The sequence below is a fragment of the Bos indicus x Bos taurus genome, chromosome 9 (assembly GCF_003369695.1).
Source record: "Bos indicus x Bos taurus breed Angus x Brahman F1 hybrid chromosome 9, Bos_hybrid_MaternalHap_v2.0, whole genome shotgun sequence".
Taxonomy (NCBI): Eukaryota; Metazoa; Chordata; class Mammalia; order Artiodactyla; family Bovidae; genus Bos; species Bos indicus x Bos taurus.
Window position 1 is genome coordinate 83,583,264 of NC_040084.1, and position 13,079 is coordinate 83,596,342.

Consider the following 13,079-nt stretch of genomic DNA (forward strand, 5'->3'; position numbering starts at 1 on the left):
TGCTTCTCCTTCTTTACCTCCATAGTATTTGCAAGTCTTGTTTAACGTCTGTTTTCCCCAAGTCTGTAACACTAGGGAGGAAGAGAATAGCATTTCTCATTCTCAACTGAATCCTGAGCAGAGCAGAGCATCTAGCACATAGAGGGTGCCAAATAAATGTGGAAGGAAAGAAAGGAGGGAAGAAGGAGGAAGGGAGAAGGGGGAGAAAGAGAAAGATCCATGCAGAATATTGCAATGCATATTTTAGTGGATTTATGAGATGCATATAGACATTCTCTGGTCTAGCTAGACTATACCTTATTTCAAAATTCCTTTAGTTCTGAATCGTGTTAAGTCAACTATCCCTTCTACAACCCTTGATCTGTTGAAAATGCAGCTCCTATGTGGTTTACTGGTAAGATTCTGGAATGAAATTATACCAATTAGCTCAGCTAAGTGGAGAACACCTCAGGTAATAAGAAGAGGAGTGAGCTGCAGCCTGTCATATGTGTTTGACCCAAAACTTTCTCTGGCAGAGACTAAATGTTTGTGATCCAGAAACTGCAGGGCACCACTCAGTGGGTAGAGGAATATACCCACTCGTTGACTGTGACACTCTTAATGTTCTTCAAAGCTTGACTAGACTTTAGACACATTTCTTCCTGACTTTGATCCCCTAACTTCCCTTTTCTCAGAGCTTTTACTTTCAAAATCATGCCAGTGTCAATTCTTTATCTGTAAAGAGAAATGTAAAATTTCTCCCAACCTCTGGATAGTTTTACAACATAGAATTTTTTTCTCAGTGACCTAGGATCCATCCCTTTGAAATGTGATCATTAAGAGTGATGTTGTCATTGTTCAGTTGCACAGTTGTATCCGACTCTTCACAATCCCATGAACTGCAGCACACCAGGCTTCCCTGTTCTTCACCATCTCCCAGAGTTTTCTCAACTCATGATACCATCCAACCATCTCATCCTCTGTAATCCCCTTCTCCTTTTGCCTTCAATTTTCCCCAGCATCAGGATCTTTTCTGGTGAATCAGCTCATCGCATCAGGTGGCCAAAGTATTGGAGCTTCAACTGCAGCATCAGTCCTTCCAATGAATACTCAGGGTTGATATCCTTTAGGATTGACTGGTTTGATCTACTTGCAGTCCAAGGGACTCTCAAGAGTCTTCTCCAACACCATTGTTCGAAAGCATCAGTTTTGGGGCATTCAGCCTTCTTTATAGTCCAGCTTTCACACCCATACATAACTATTGGAAAAACCATAGCTTTGACTAGATGAAACTTTGTCTAATAAAATAATGTCTCTGCTTTTTAATACGCTGTCAGGTTTGTCATAGCTTTGCTTCCAAGGAGCAAGTGTCCTTTAATTTCATGGCTGCAGTCACCGTCCACGGTGATTTTGGAGCCCAAGAAAATAATACCTGTCACCGTTTCCACTTTCCCCATCTACTTGCTGTGAAATGATGGGACTGGATGCCATGATCTTTGTTTTTTGGATTGTGGACTTTTAAGCCAACTTTTTTGCTCTCTTCTTTCACTTTCATCAAGAAGCTCTTTAGTTCTTCTTCACTTTCTGCCAGAAGGGTGGTGTCATCTGCATATCTGAGGTTATTGATATTTCTCCCAGCAATCTTGATTCCAGCTTGTGTTTCTTCCAGTCCAGCATTTCTCATGATGTACTCTGCATATAAGTTAAATAAACAGGGTGACAATACACAGCCTTGACGAACTCCTTTTCCTATTTGGAACCAGTCTGTTGTTCCATGTCCAGTTCTAACTGTTGCTTCCTGACCTGCATACAAATTTCTCAAGAAGGCAGATCAGGTGGTCTGGTATTCCCATCTCTTGAAGAATTTTCCACAGTTTATTGTGATCCACACAATCAAAGGCTTTGGCATAGCCAACAAAGCAGAAATAAATGTTTCTCTGGAACTCTCTTGCTTTTCCATGATCCAGCAGATGTTGGCAATTTGATCTCTGGTTCCTCTGCCTTTTCTAAAACCAGCTTGAACATCAGGAAGTTCACGGTTCACATATTGCTGAAGCCTGGCTTGGAGAATTTTGAGCATTACTTTCCTAGCGTGTGAGATGACTGCAATTGTGCGGTTGTTTGAGCATTCTTTGGCATTGCCTTTCTTTGGGATTGGAATGAAAACTGACCTTTTCCAGTCCTGTGGCCACTGCTGAGTTTTCCAAATGTGCTGGCATATTGAGTGCAGCACTTTCACAGCATCATCTTTCAGGATTTGGAATAGCTCAACTGGAATTCCATCACCTCCACTATCTTTGTTCGTAGTGATGCTTTCTAAGGCCCACTTGACTTCACATTCCAGGATGTCTGGCTCTAGGTCAGTGATCACACCATCGTGATTATCTGGGTCATGAAGATCTTTTTTGTACAGTTCTTCTGTGTATTCTTGCCATCTCTTCTTAATATCTTCTGCATCAGTTAGGTCCATACCATTTCTGTCCTTTATCAAGCTCATCTTTGCATGAAATGTTCCTTTGGTATCTCTGATTTTCTTGAAGAGATCCCTAGTCTTTCCCATTCTGTTGTTTTCCTTTATTTCTTTGCATTGATCACTGAAGAAGGCTTTCTTATCTCTTCTTTGAAACTCTGCATTCAGATGTTTATATCTTTCCTTTCCTCCTTTGCTTTTTGCTTCTCTTCTTTTCACAGCTATTTGTAAGGCCTCCCCAGACAGCCATTTTGCTTTTTTGCATTTCTTTTCTATGGGAATGGTTTTGATCCCTGTCTCCTGTACAATGTCATGAACCTCATTCCATAGTTCATCAGGCACTCTATTAGATCTAGGCCCTTAAATCTATTTCTCACTTCCACTGTATAATCATAAGGGATTTGATTTAGGTCATACCTGAATGGTCTAGTGGTTTTCCCTACTTTCTTCAATTTGAGTCTGAATTTGGCAATAAGGAGTTCATGGTCTGAGCCACAGTCAGCCCCTGGGCTTGTTTTTGCTGACTGTATAGAGCTTCTCCATCTTTGGCTGCAAAGAATATAATAGCAGACCCCTATCTCAGTTTCCGTGGAAAGATGGAAAACTAACTTAGATAAGTGACAGTTATCAAATGCAAATGGTTTAATCACACTGGCCAAGCTCCACTCTTGAGTCCTCCAACACTTCCTCTCTAGCTCATGCGTGTGTGCGTGCGTGTGTATGTGTGTGTGCTCAGTCATGTTCAACTCTTTGCAACCCCATGGACTGTAGCCAACCAGGCTAGTCTGTTCATGAAATTTTCCAGGCAAGAATACTGGAGTGGGTTGCCATTTACTTCTCCAGGGGATCATCTCAACCCATAGTTCAAACCCATGTCTATTGTGTCTCCTATATTGAAAGCAGATTCCTGACCACTGAGCCACCAGGGAAGTCTCATACTCACCCTTAAAAACCTTTCCAGGTTATGTTTCAGTAGACTTGAGTTCAGTATTTTTGGCCTATTGAGATAGTCTTTTATAAGGTGTCCTTTGCCTGTTTAAGTCTATCTAATGCATTTATTTTCTTTGACCTGTTCTTGGGAAGGGATCACAGCCACTCACATGAGGTTTGATCTGGCTCAAATGTACACTTGAGTTAAACTGCAGGAACATTAATCATGGGAGATGTGAATGTTCTAGAAAGTGAACAAACTTTAAAGATTTGAACCTACAGATGAAGTGTCCGAAGTGTCATTTAGTAAGCAGGAAGATTATTTTTACTTTACGGAGCTAGATTGTTTTCTCTTAATGCCGCTAATTTGAAATAGCATTAGGAAAAAAAGCATCTGGTCACTTCTAAGAGATGCAAATTTGAACAATATCCAGGGGCAAAATCTGTGGTTGTCATGTTTCTGAGCTAAATCAATTTTCTACTGCATATAATGTAATTCATATAATGGTCTTGATCGCAACCTTCAAACCTTAGCTCTTTTCGAGAAGACCTAAGTACCTGGGTTTTATTTTCTTCTGGTTTGAAGAGCAACCAAGGGGCTTTGTGGTCTAGTTGTAAACAGCAATGAACTTGGGAGTCAGACTGCCTGGACCCATATCTGGGATTCACCAGGACTTCAGCTATTTGTTGAACATCTGACTCTGTAAAAGTGAGTAGCACAGAATCTGATGACTAATACATGCTCAATGGTTAGTTCTTGTAATTGTTACTGTCATCATCTTCATCATCATTTTCACTATTGTGAAAAACAAGCAAGATGTGATGATTCTACAATTTTCCGCTCTCCACAAAAAAAGTGATCGATGGATAACAATATTGGCTTAAAAAAACTTTCAATCTTGCTGAACTGCTTCTTTCATGCATAACTCAGAGCCCTATTTGTGAGACTTTTGTCTTTCTCTCTCCCCACCCCAATCCCCACATTTTTTTAGTGATGGATGGGCAGACAGAGATGAAGTCATTGAAGGTTATGAGGTGGAAGCCAACGGGGGAATCACGATAAAGCTGCAGTCTCCAGAGGTCAGGTCATTTGATGATTATTTCCTGAAACTGAGGCTGGACACTAATACAAGGAATCCCTGGTTCCCTGAGTTCTGGCAACATCGGTTCCAGTGCCGCCTACCAGGACACATTCTGGAAAACCCCAACTTTAAAAGAATCTGCACAGGTAACTCATCTTCACAAAATCACAGCTCAAATTTTGGTCATTTCCTCCAGCTTGTTGAATGAATGTAGAAGGTGCCAAGGCTGGAGACACAAAGACTAAATTTCCAATTTAATTTATAAAATAGCTAGAATGAGGAGGAAGTGTATGTTCCCCCAAGGATTCATGCTTCTATATTCTGGAAACATGGAGACTGCTTTGATCTCTGGTGGGACAAGTCATAAGAAATAATGAATAAAGGAAAAGCAAACAGAATTCAAGTATTTAGTATTCAGGCCAGAGGAAAGAGATTTATTGTAGGCATGCTTAGGAGATGTTAACCCACAGACATTAGTAAGCAGACTGGTTTGATCTCTTTTTCTTCTTTATGACTTTGCTTTGATATGAAAACCAAAAGAAGATAAGATGCCACCCAGGGTCACATCACCAACATGGGTGTTTATGTGCACAGGTGACCAAAAAACTCAGTTACTTTCCTCTGTTTTACCGATGAAAATGTCTGTAATTTCATCTTGGTAATTATCTAAGAATACGGCTAACTACACAAATTATTTCTAGCTTTAATAACATTCATATTTTGATATTAGAAAGTCGTTTACTGATGGTTCTCAGTGGGACTGATACCCCCTGCACTGACCACTAGAGGATGCCCAAGAAGGGCAGTGCATGGTTAAGACCTTTCAGAGCTTGATGAACTCCACAGCATGTCTCCCTTCTCCCTGCCACCAGGAAGTACCAGAGAATTAAAGACTATCTATGACCAAATTTGGATTGTAGCAGTGATGGGACATGGGCTGAAAAGATTTTATTTAGAAATGTCTAGAACCTCAGTCTATATGACAGTCTCTAGGTTCATCCACGTCTCTACAAGCGACCCAATTTCATTGGGAAAAACAAATATCGTATATGAAAGCATATATGTAAAATCTAGAAAGATGATACATATGAACGTATTTGCAGGGCAAGAATAGAAACACATGTAGAAAATGGGCATGTAGACATGGTTTGGTGGGGGGGAAATGGGATGGGATAAATCGGGAGATTGAAATTAACGTATATATATACTACCATGAGTAAGATGGATAGCTAGTGGGAAAACTGCTGTATAGCTCATTGCTCTGTGGTGACTTACATGGGTGGGATGGGAGGGTGGGAGGGAAGTCCAAGAGAGAGGTTCATGTGTACATATAGTTGATTCACTTCCTTGTACAATAGAAACTAACACAATATTGTGAAGCAAATATACCCCAATTAAAAAAAAATCAGTGCACCAGCTGCAGTGGTTAAGACTCTGGGCTTTCAGTACATCTACTGCAGGAAGCACAGGTTCAATCCCTGGACCATGAACTAAGATCCCACGTGTCATGTGGTGCAGCCAAAAAGACGTGAGAGTGAACTATGCAAACGCCTGGGAAGGGCATTCCAAGCAGAGGGCGTAGCAAATAAATAGAGGCACTGGAATGCCTGGTTTAGTGGGAGAACAGTATGGAACTCAGGCTGCCAGAGCCAGTGAGTTCCTAGAATAACAGGAGGTAAGTAGGAGAGGCACATGGGGAAACAGTCCCACAGGACTTCACTGTGCCTTGTGAAAATTGTGGCTTTGTTCTGAGTGTGATAGGAAGCCACTGGGAAGTCTGAGCACAACAGAGATGGCATCAGTCTTATTTTTTCTGAACAGAATTACTTGCTGCAGTTTTTCAGTTTTGACAAAAGGGAAGCAGAGCAGTGAGGAGGTTGCTATAATAATGCCAGTGAGAGTGTGCTGGATTGGGCCATGGTTGTGGCAAGCAAGATGCAGAGAGCTGATTGATTCTGAGGCTCTTCTGAATGAGAGCTAAGGGCATTTGCTGACAGAATTGTGAAGAAAGACTGGTCTGAGCAACTGAAAAGATAGTGTCACTGTTGACTGAGATGAGGAAGAATCCAGGAAAAGTAGGTTTTAAGGATCAGGAGATAAATTTCAGATAAGTTAAATCTGAGAGGCTATTAGTGATGCAATTATATATGTCATTGTGATATTTTGTTTCATTAGTAAAGTTCAGAATATTACTTTTTAAACATGTGTGGATGTCTTTATTTAGGAATTCCCAGGGAAATATCTTGTGACCTAAGCTTTTGAAACAAAAGTTAGAACTCTGCAGCCGTGTACAAGGACACTTCGGGTTTTCATTTGTCACATTACATGCAAATATCAAGGTTAATATCTAAACTTGGTTAACATTCATAGCAGGAAAAAAATGGTACATTCATGAATTGTTCTCATATTATGCTTGACTTGCAAAGCCTTTTTTAAGAGCTTCTTATGTGATTACAAAAGTTAATAAATATGCTTTTATTTGGATTTCATTCTGGAGTCAAGTTCAGCAAATATTTCCCTTTGTTCTTAGTTATAAGGATGACAAAGGGCTTATTAACTTTTCTACTTAGAAATAATTTATAAAAGTTTTCATCTTTTCTTCTGCAAAAACCCAGACTTTTATCTTTAGTAGTGTTTATCTATATCTTTATATGTACACAGTCATGTAAACTAACTCTTCAATTTTAATCTCCATATGAAATTGACTTCAGTTTTATTGCAGAGCAAAATCAAATTTCACTTCATGTAACATTCTTGTCTACTTGATATTCTTAAATATCAAATGAATTGCATAGTCTTCTAATGAATATGCAGGCACACTTATGAAAATTAATGTAAAGAAGTAGAAGTAACCTTTCCATACTATTCATAGCTACCCTTTCTGTCATTTATTTTTACCACTTCTAATTGGGTCATTTTGATGTTTTGGAAAGTTTTGATATTGAAGTTAGTTTCCATAGAAACCTTTACTGAGCTTCATTTCAGATACCACTATTTAAATAAAGAGTTTACATGCGCTGGATTGTCAGTTTGAATATTAAGGGCCCTGAACTGAAGCTGAATAATTTGGGAATCACTGTAGCTAATTAAAAAGTACTTCATGCAAGGGCTACATCACTGCTTAATTAGTTGAGTATATCAAGGGATTTGAGATGTGTTGGAAAAGCACTAACTGAAACATCGAAGTCTAATTTCTAAAAAAGCAATCATTGCGAGGACAGTGGGAAAAGTAGGTACAAAGAAAATCAGCATCACTGTCTTCCAGCAAGTGTGTTAGTTGCCTGCAGCGTTTGTGTGGTGTTGGCAGCGACAGTGCTGTATCATTCCCTGCAAGAAGTGCTGAAATGATTCCATGGAAGCTGAGAGAACACTTGGAACTTAAACCATTGGGTTTAACACTGGTTCAGTCGGGCATCTGCCACGTGACTCGGAGGACCTCACTTAACATCTGAGTCTAAATTTCTACAACTGGAACGTGGTAACAATTTCTACTTCACACAGGTGTGAGAATTGAATGGAATAATGTGAGGGAGATATTTTGCAACTTGTAAATCATTACATAAATGTAAAGAGTTATCATTACTGTCATGTCTTACCATATGACAAATAAGATATGGCATGGGTCATTTCATTAATGCATACAGTTTTTGAAATTACAAATTTAATATAACTACATTTCAGGCTATGTAAAGTAGAAAAAACAAGCACACAACATTTAATTAGTTACTCTTACACAGGGCCAATACATGTATAGGATTGGCCCAGAAGTTCATTCAGGTTTTCCCGCAAATGAACTTCTGGGCCAATCCAATATTTTCTTGTGTTTATTTTGTTCTATGTAGGCTTTTATGCTTTTTTCTGATTTCCAAAGCAGTACATACTACTATGCTTAGTATAGGCAAAATGACAATATACAAAAGCATAATAAACATGAAAGACATTAAAAATTTACCATTATATAGCCATTGTTAATTTCTGTTAAATATTTGATGTATTTCTACTAAATACACTGTTAAATTTTTGTTATATATTGCTTTTAAAAATGAATGCAAACTTTAAAAAAAAATTACAAAGTTCTCTTTGTCATTAAATTCTTTCATTCTTTTTTTCAGCGTTTTCTTTTTCTTTTTTTTAATTTTATTTTATTTTTAAACTTTACATAATTGCATTAGTTTTGCCAAATATCAAAATGAATCCGCCACAGGTATACATGTGTTCCCCATCCTGAACCCTCCTCCCTCCTCCCTCCCCATACCATCCCTCTGGGTCGTCCCAGTGCACTAGCCCCAAGCATCCAGTATCGTGTATCGAACCTGGACTGGCAACTCGTTTCTTACATGATATTTTACATGTTTCAATGTCATTCTCCCAAATCTTCCCACCCTCTCCCTCTCCCACAGAGTCCATAAGACTGTTCTATACATCAGTGTCTCTTTTGCTGTCTCGTACACTGGGTTATTGTTACCATCCTTCTAAATTCCATATATATGCGTTAGTATACTGTATTTATGTTTTTCCTTCTGGCTTACTTCACTCTGTATAATAGGCTCCAGTTTCATCCACCTCATTAGAACTGATTCAAATGTATTCTTTTTAATGGCTGAGTAATACTCCATTGTGTATATGTACCACAGCTTTCTTATCCATTCATCTGCTGATGGACATCTAGGTTGCTTCCATGTCCTGGCTATTATAAACAGTGGAGGTACCATTTCACACCAGTCAGAATGGCTGCGGTCCAAAAGTCTACAAGTAATAAATGCTGGAGAGAGTGTGGAGAAAAGGGAACCCTCTTACACTGTTGGTGGGAATGCAAACTAGTACAGCCACTATGGAGAACAGTGTGGAGATTCCTTAAAAAACTGGAAATAGAACTGCCTTATGATCCAGCAATCCCACTGCTGGGCATACACACTGAGGAAACCAGAAGGGAAAGAGACACGTGTACCCCAATGTTCATCGCAGCACTGTTTATAAATTCTTTCATTCTTAATGGTTATATAACATTCTGCAAACAAATGAGCTGTAATTTATTTAAAATCATTTCTTTTTCATATCTTCACAATTGAAACTAAAACTACAATGATGCAATAAAAGTTCTTCTAAATTTTTCCTTTTTGCATATCAGATAATTTTCTTGGATACATTTCCAGAAGTTGAATTACTCAATCAAAAGACATGAACATTTATAAGGCTTTCTAAAATAAGGAATTCCAAAAGGCAACTCCTACCAGCACATTTTGTTTTGCATAATTATACTCATAGTGTGTGTATAATTCTGTATCTTTATTTACTTAAGATCATGCTTTACTTTTTTGATGTTGCTGTGTGGCCTTTATAACCACCATTTTAATAGCTCCATAATGTTCTATTCAATAATTATACTATAATTACTTAGCCATTCTCACATAGTTGAGTGTTTAGGTCACTTCCAATTTTCCTTCTTATAAAAAAATCAACTCAGTATGATACAGAAAGTTTTCATGTTTGTTGTTGTTACTATTTTTGGATTATTCCTTCACTGCAGATTTCTGAATATATAATTATTGGTCTAAGAACATGATATTTTGGAGGTTCCTTGAAAACAAATATTATCATTATCTTGAAATATGGCAATATTAAGATTTACTGTGGCTAACAGTATATTTTGGAGAAGGCAATGGCACCCCACTCCAGTACTCTTGCCTGAAAAATCCCATGGACGGAGGAGCCTGGTGGGCTGCAGTCCATGGGGTTGCGAAGAGTCGAACACGACTGAGCGACTTCACTTTCACTTTTCACTTTCATGCCTTGGGGAAGGAAATGGCAACCCACTCCAGTGTTCTTGCCTGGAGAATCCCAGGGACGGGGGAGCCTGGTGGGCTGCCGTCTATGGGGTCGCACAGAGTCGGATACGACTGAAGCGACTTAGCAGCAGCAGCAGCAACAGTATATTAACTATATGACTATATTGGGTTCACTATGTTGCCATCAGCTTTTTTTATAATCTAGTGTATTTATAGACAAACTTTTACTTTCTCTTCTTATTCTTTGTACCAATCAAGAACAGATGGTCACAATGCTTTTTAAAGCTAGTATATCCTTGTACTTGGTTATTATCCAAAACATAATGAAAGACATCAGTAATGCTTACCAACAACTGAGGACTAGTCAGTTAATGACAGTCTGATATAACAAAATTTCAAGGCTTCTGAACCTGTGTATTCTTGCCCCGGAACTTGGAGACTGCCATTCACAATTTCTAGATTGGTTACTAATTTTTTATAAACTATTTGCCTCACCAGGTTTTGCACTCTATGAAATTTCTATTTTGAGCTAACTTATTATGTAAATTTGTATGAAATTGGTTTGTTACTGTTTGATTCAGATTAAGATGATCTATGAACTGAAATAAGTTCCAATTTCTTTCAGCCCAGTTAGGACAAGTAATAACTTCTCTTTGCCTTTTGTGAGTTTGGCCCAAATATCAATACACACTCCTAGAGAATATCATCGGCCTTTATCCATGACCTTGTGAATCTGGATTGACCTTACAGCTTATTAGTTCCAAATCTAGGTCTCAAGAGGCTTGACCTACTCCCATTCTCCTGCTTGGAGTACTCCCTCAGCCCTATGTACAAGCCCAAGTTAGCCTTCTAGAAGATGAGAGGGAACATGGAGCAGAAATAGAATAACTTCTCTATTGAGGTCATCCTGGATAAGCCAATTCCCAGCCAAACCTTTAGCTTACTGTCTACACATGAAAAGCCCCCAGCTGAGATGAGTCATGTACAACCCAGAGCAGCAGAACACCCCAGTTGACCCCCAGACTCATGAACTAAATAAATACTGTTGTTTTAAGCCACTGAGCCGTGGGGTAGTTTGCTATGCAGCATTATTGTGGCCATAGATAACTGATAAAGGGTCTCCATTGCCTTGTATTCCATGAACTTCACATGGAGCAATAGTTGGGTTAATTAAACCAAGGAGCAGAATTTCTAAAACCAATGCTATGATTCTCAGTCTTACCCTACTGTAAAAAGAATAGTACAATATTGTGCTCTGTATCTCATGAAACAAAGCTAAACATTTTTATAGATAATGCAATGAAGATTTCAAAGCCCCCTGATCCAAGGCAGTAAACTTATTTTCTACTTAGGAATTCAGTTGTACAGACAGTGCTGACAAATGGGGCACAGTTACAGCTAAGCCAAATAAACACCTTTAAAACAAAACAGTCATAGATTCTTGGACCATGCAGGTAGAAGTTGCCTTATGAAAATATGTTTCAAAAGTCTTAGATGTTCTTTGTCCTTTCCAATTGTTATAACAAATTACCACAGACTGGGTGGCTTAAGACAGCAAGCATTTTCTTCCTCATATTTCTGCAGGCCAGACACTGAGAAATCTGGGTGCCAAGATGATCAGGTTCTGGTGAAGGTTTTTTCCTTGGTTTCCCTGAAGAATAGACAGGAAGCAAGGCCTTTTCTCACAAGGGTGCTAGTCATATCACAAGGACATCACACCCAAGATCTATTTATCTCCCCAGATCCCTCTCTCCAAATATTAATGGCATCATATTGGAAATCAGGGTTTAAACCTAAGAATTTCGAGGAGAAACAGACATTCAGTCCATAGCACATGTATTTATATCTTTTGGTTGGAAGAATGAAAATAAAATGATCTTGTTTTGCATCTGGATATTAGAATGACTCAGGCATATCTCATTCATTATTACACATAGATGAAGTTCTGAAAATAATCTTGAACTATAAGCATAGTCTTTGTTTGCCTATTTCTTTTCTTTTTAAAATTTTGGTCGATGTTGTTCAGTTCCTAAGTCACGTCCAACTCTTTGTAATCCCATGGATGCAACATACCAGGCTTCCCTGTCATGCACTATCTCCCAGAGTTTGCTCAAACTCACATCCATTGAGTCAGTGATGCCACCCAAACATCTCATTCTCTATTGCCCGCTTCTTCTCCTGCTTTCAATCTTTCCCGGCATCAAAGTCTTTCCAATGAGTCGGCTCTTCACATCTGATGGACAAGGATAGAGCTTCAGTTAGCTTCAGCATCAGTCCTTAAAATGAATATTCACATTTGATTTCCTTCAGGATTGACTGGTTTGGTATCCTTTGCTGTCCAAGGGACTCTCAAGAGTTTTCTCCAACACCACATATGAGAAGCATCAATTTTTTGGTGCCCAACCTTCTTTATGGGCCAACTCTCACATCTGAACATGACTACTGGAAAAAGCATAGCTTTGACTGTACAGACTTTTGTTGGCAAAATGATGTCTATGTTTTGTAATATGCTATTAAAGTTTGTCATAGCTTTTCTTCCAAGGAGCAAGCATCTTTTAATTTTGTGGCTTAAGTCACCATCTGCAGTGATTTTGGAACCCAAGAAAACAAAATCTGTCACTGTTTCCAGTTTTTCCCTATCTATTTGCCATGAATTGATGGGTCTGGATGCCATGATCTTCATTTTATGAATGCTGAATCTTAAGTCAGCTTTTTCACTCATCTCTTTCACTTTCAAGAGGCTCTTTGCTTCCTCTTCACTTTCTGCCATTAGAGTGTTATTATCTGTGGTTGTTGATATAACATTCAGTTCAGTCATTCAGTCATGTCCCA

The 13,079-nt window shown here is 38.7% G+C and overlaps 1 protein-coding gene across 3 annotated transcripts in view; it reads left to right on the forward strand.

Moving 5' to 3' along the window:
* The window catches only part of GRM1 (glutamate metabotropic receptor 1), a 417,414-nt gene that overhangs the window by 296,491 nt on the left and 107,844 nt on the right, over positions 1-13,079 (forward strand). For all 3 annotated transcript variants that reach the window (XM_027551773.1, XM_027551775.1, XM_027551774.1), the window contains exon 4: positions 4,372-4,607. In XM_027551773.1, coding sequence (XP_027407574.1) covers positions 4,372-4,607 — 236 coding nt within the window. The remainder of the gene's footprint in view (positions 1-4,371; positions 4,608-13,079) is intronic.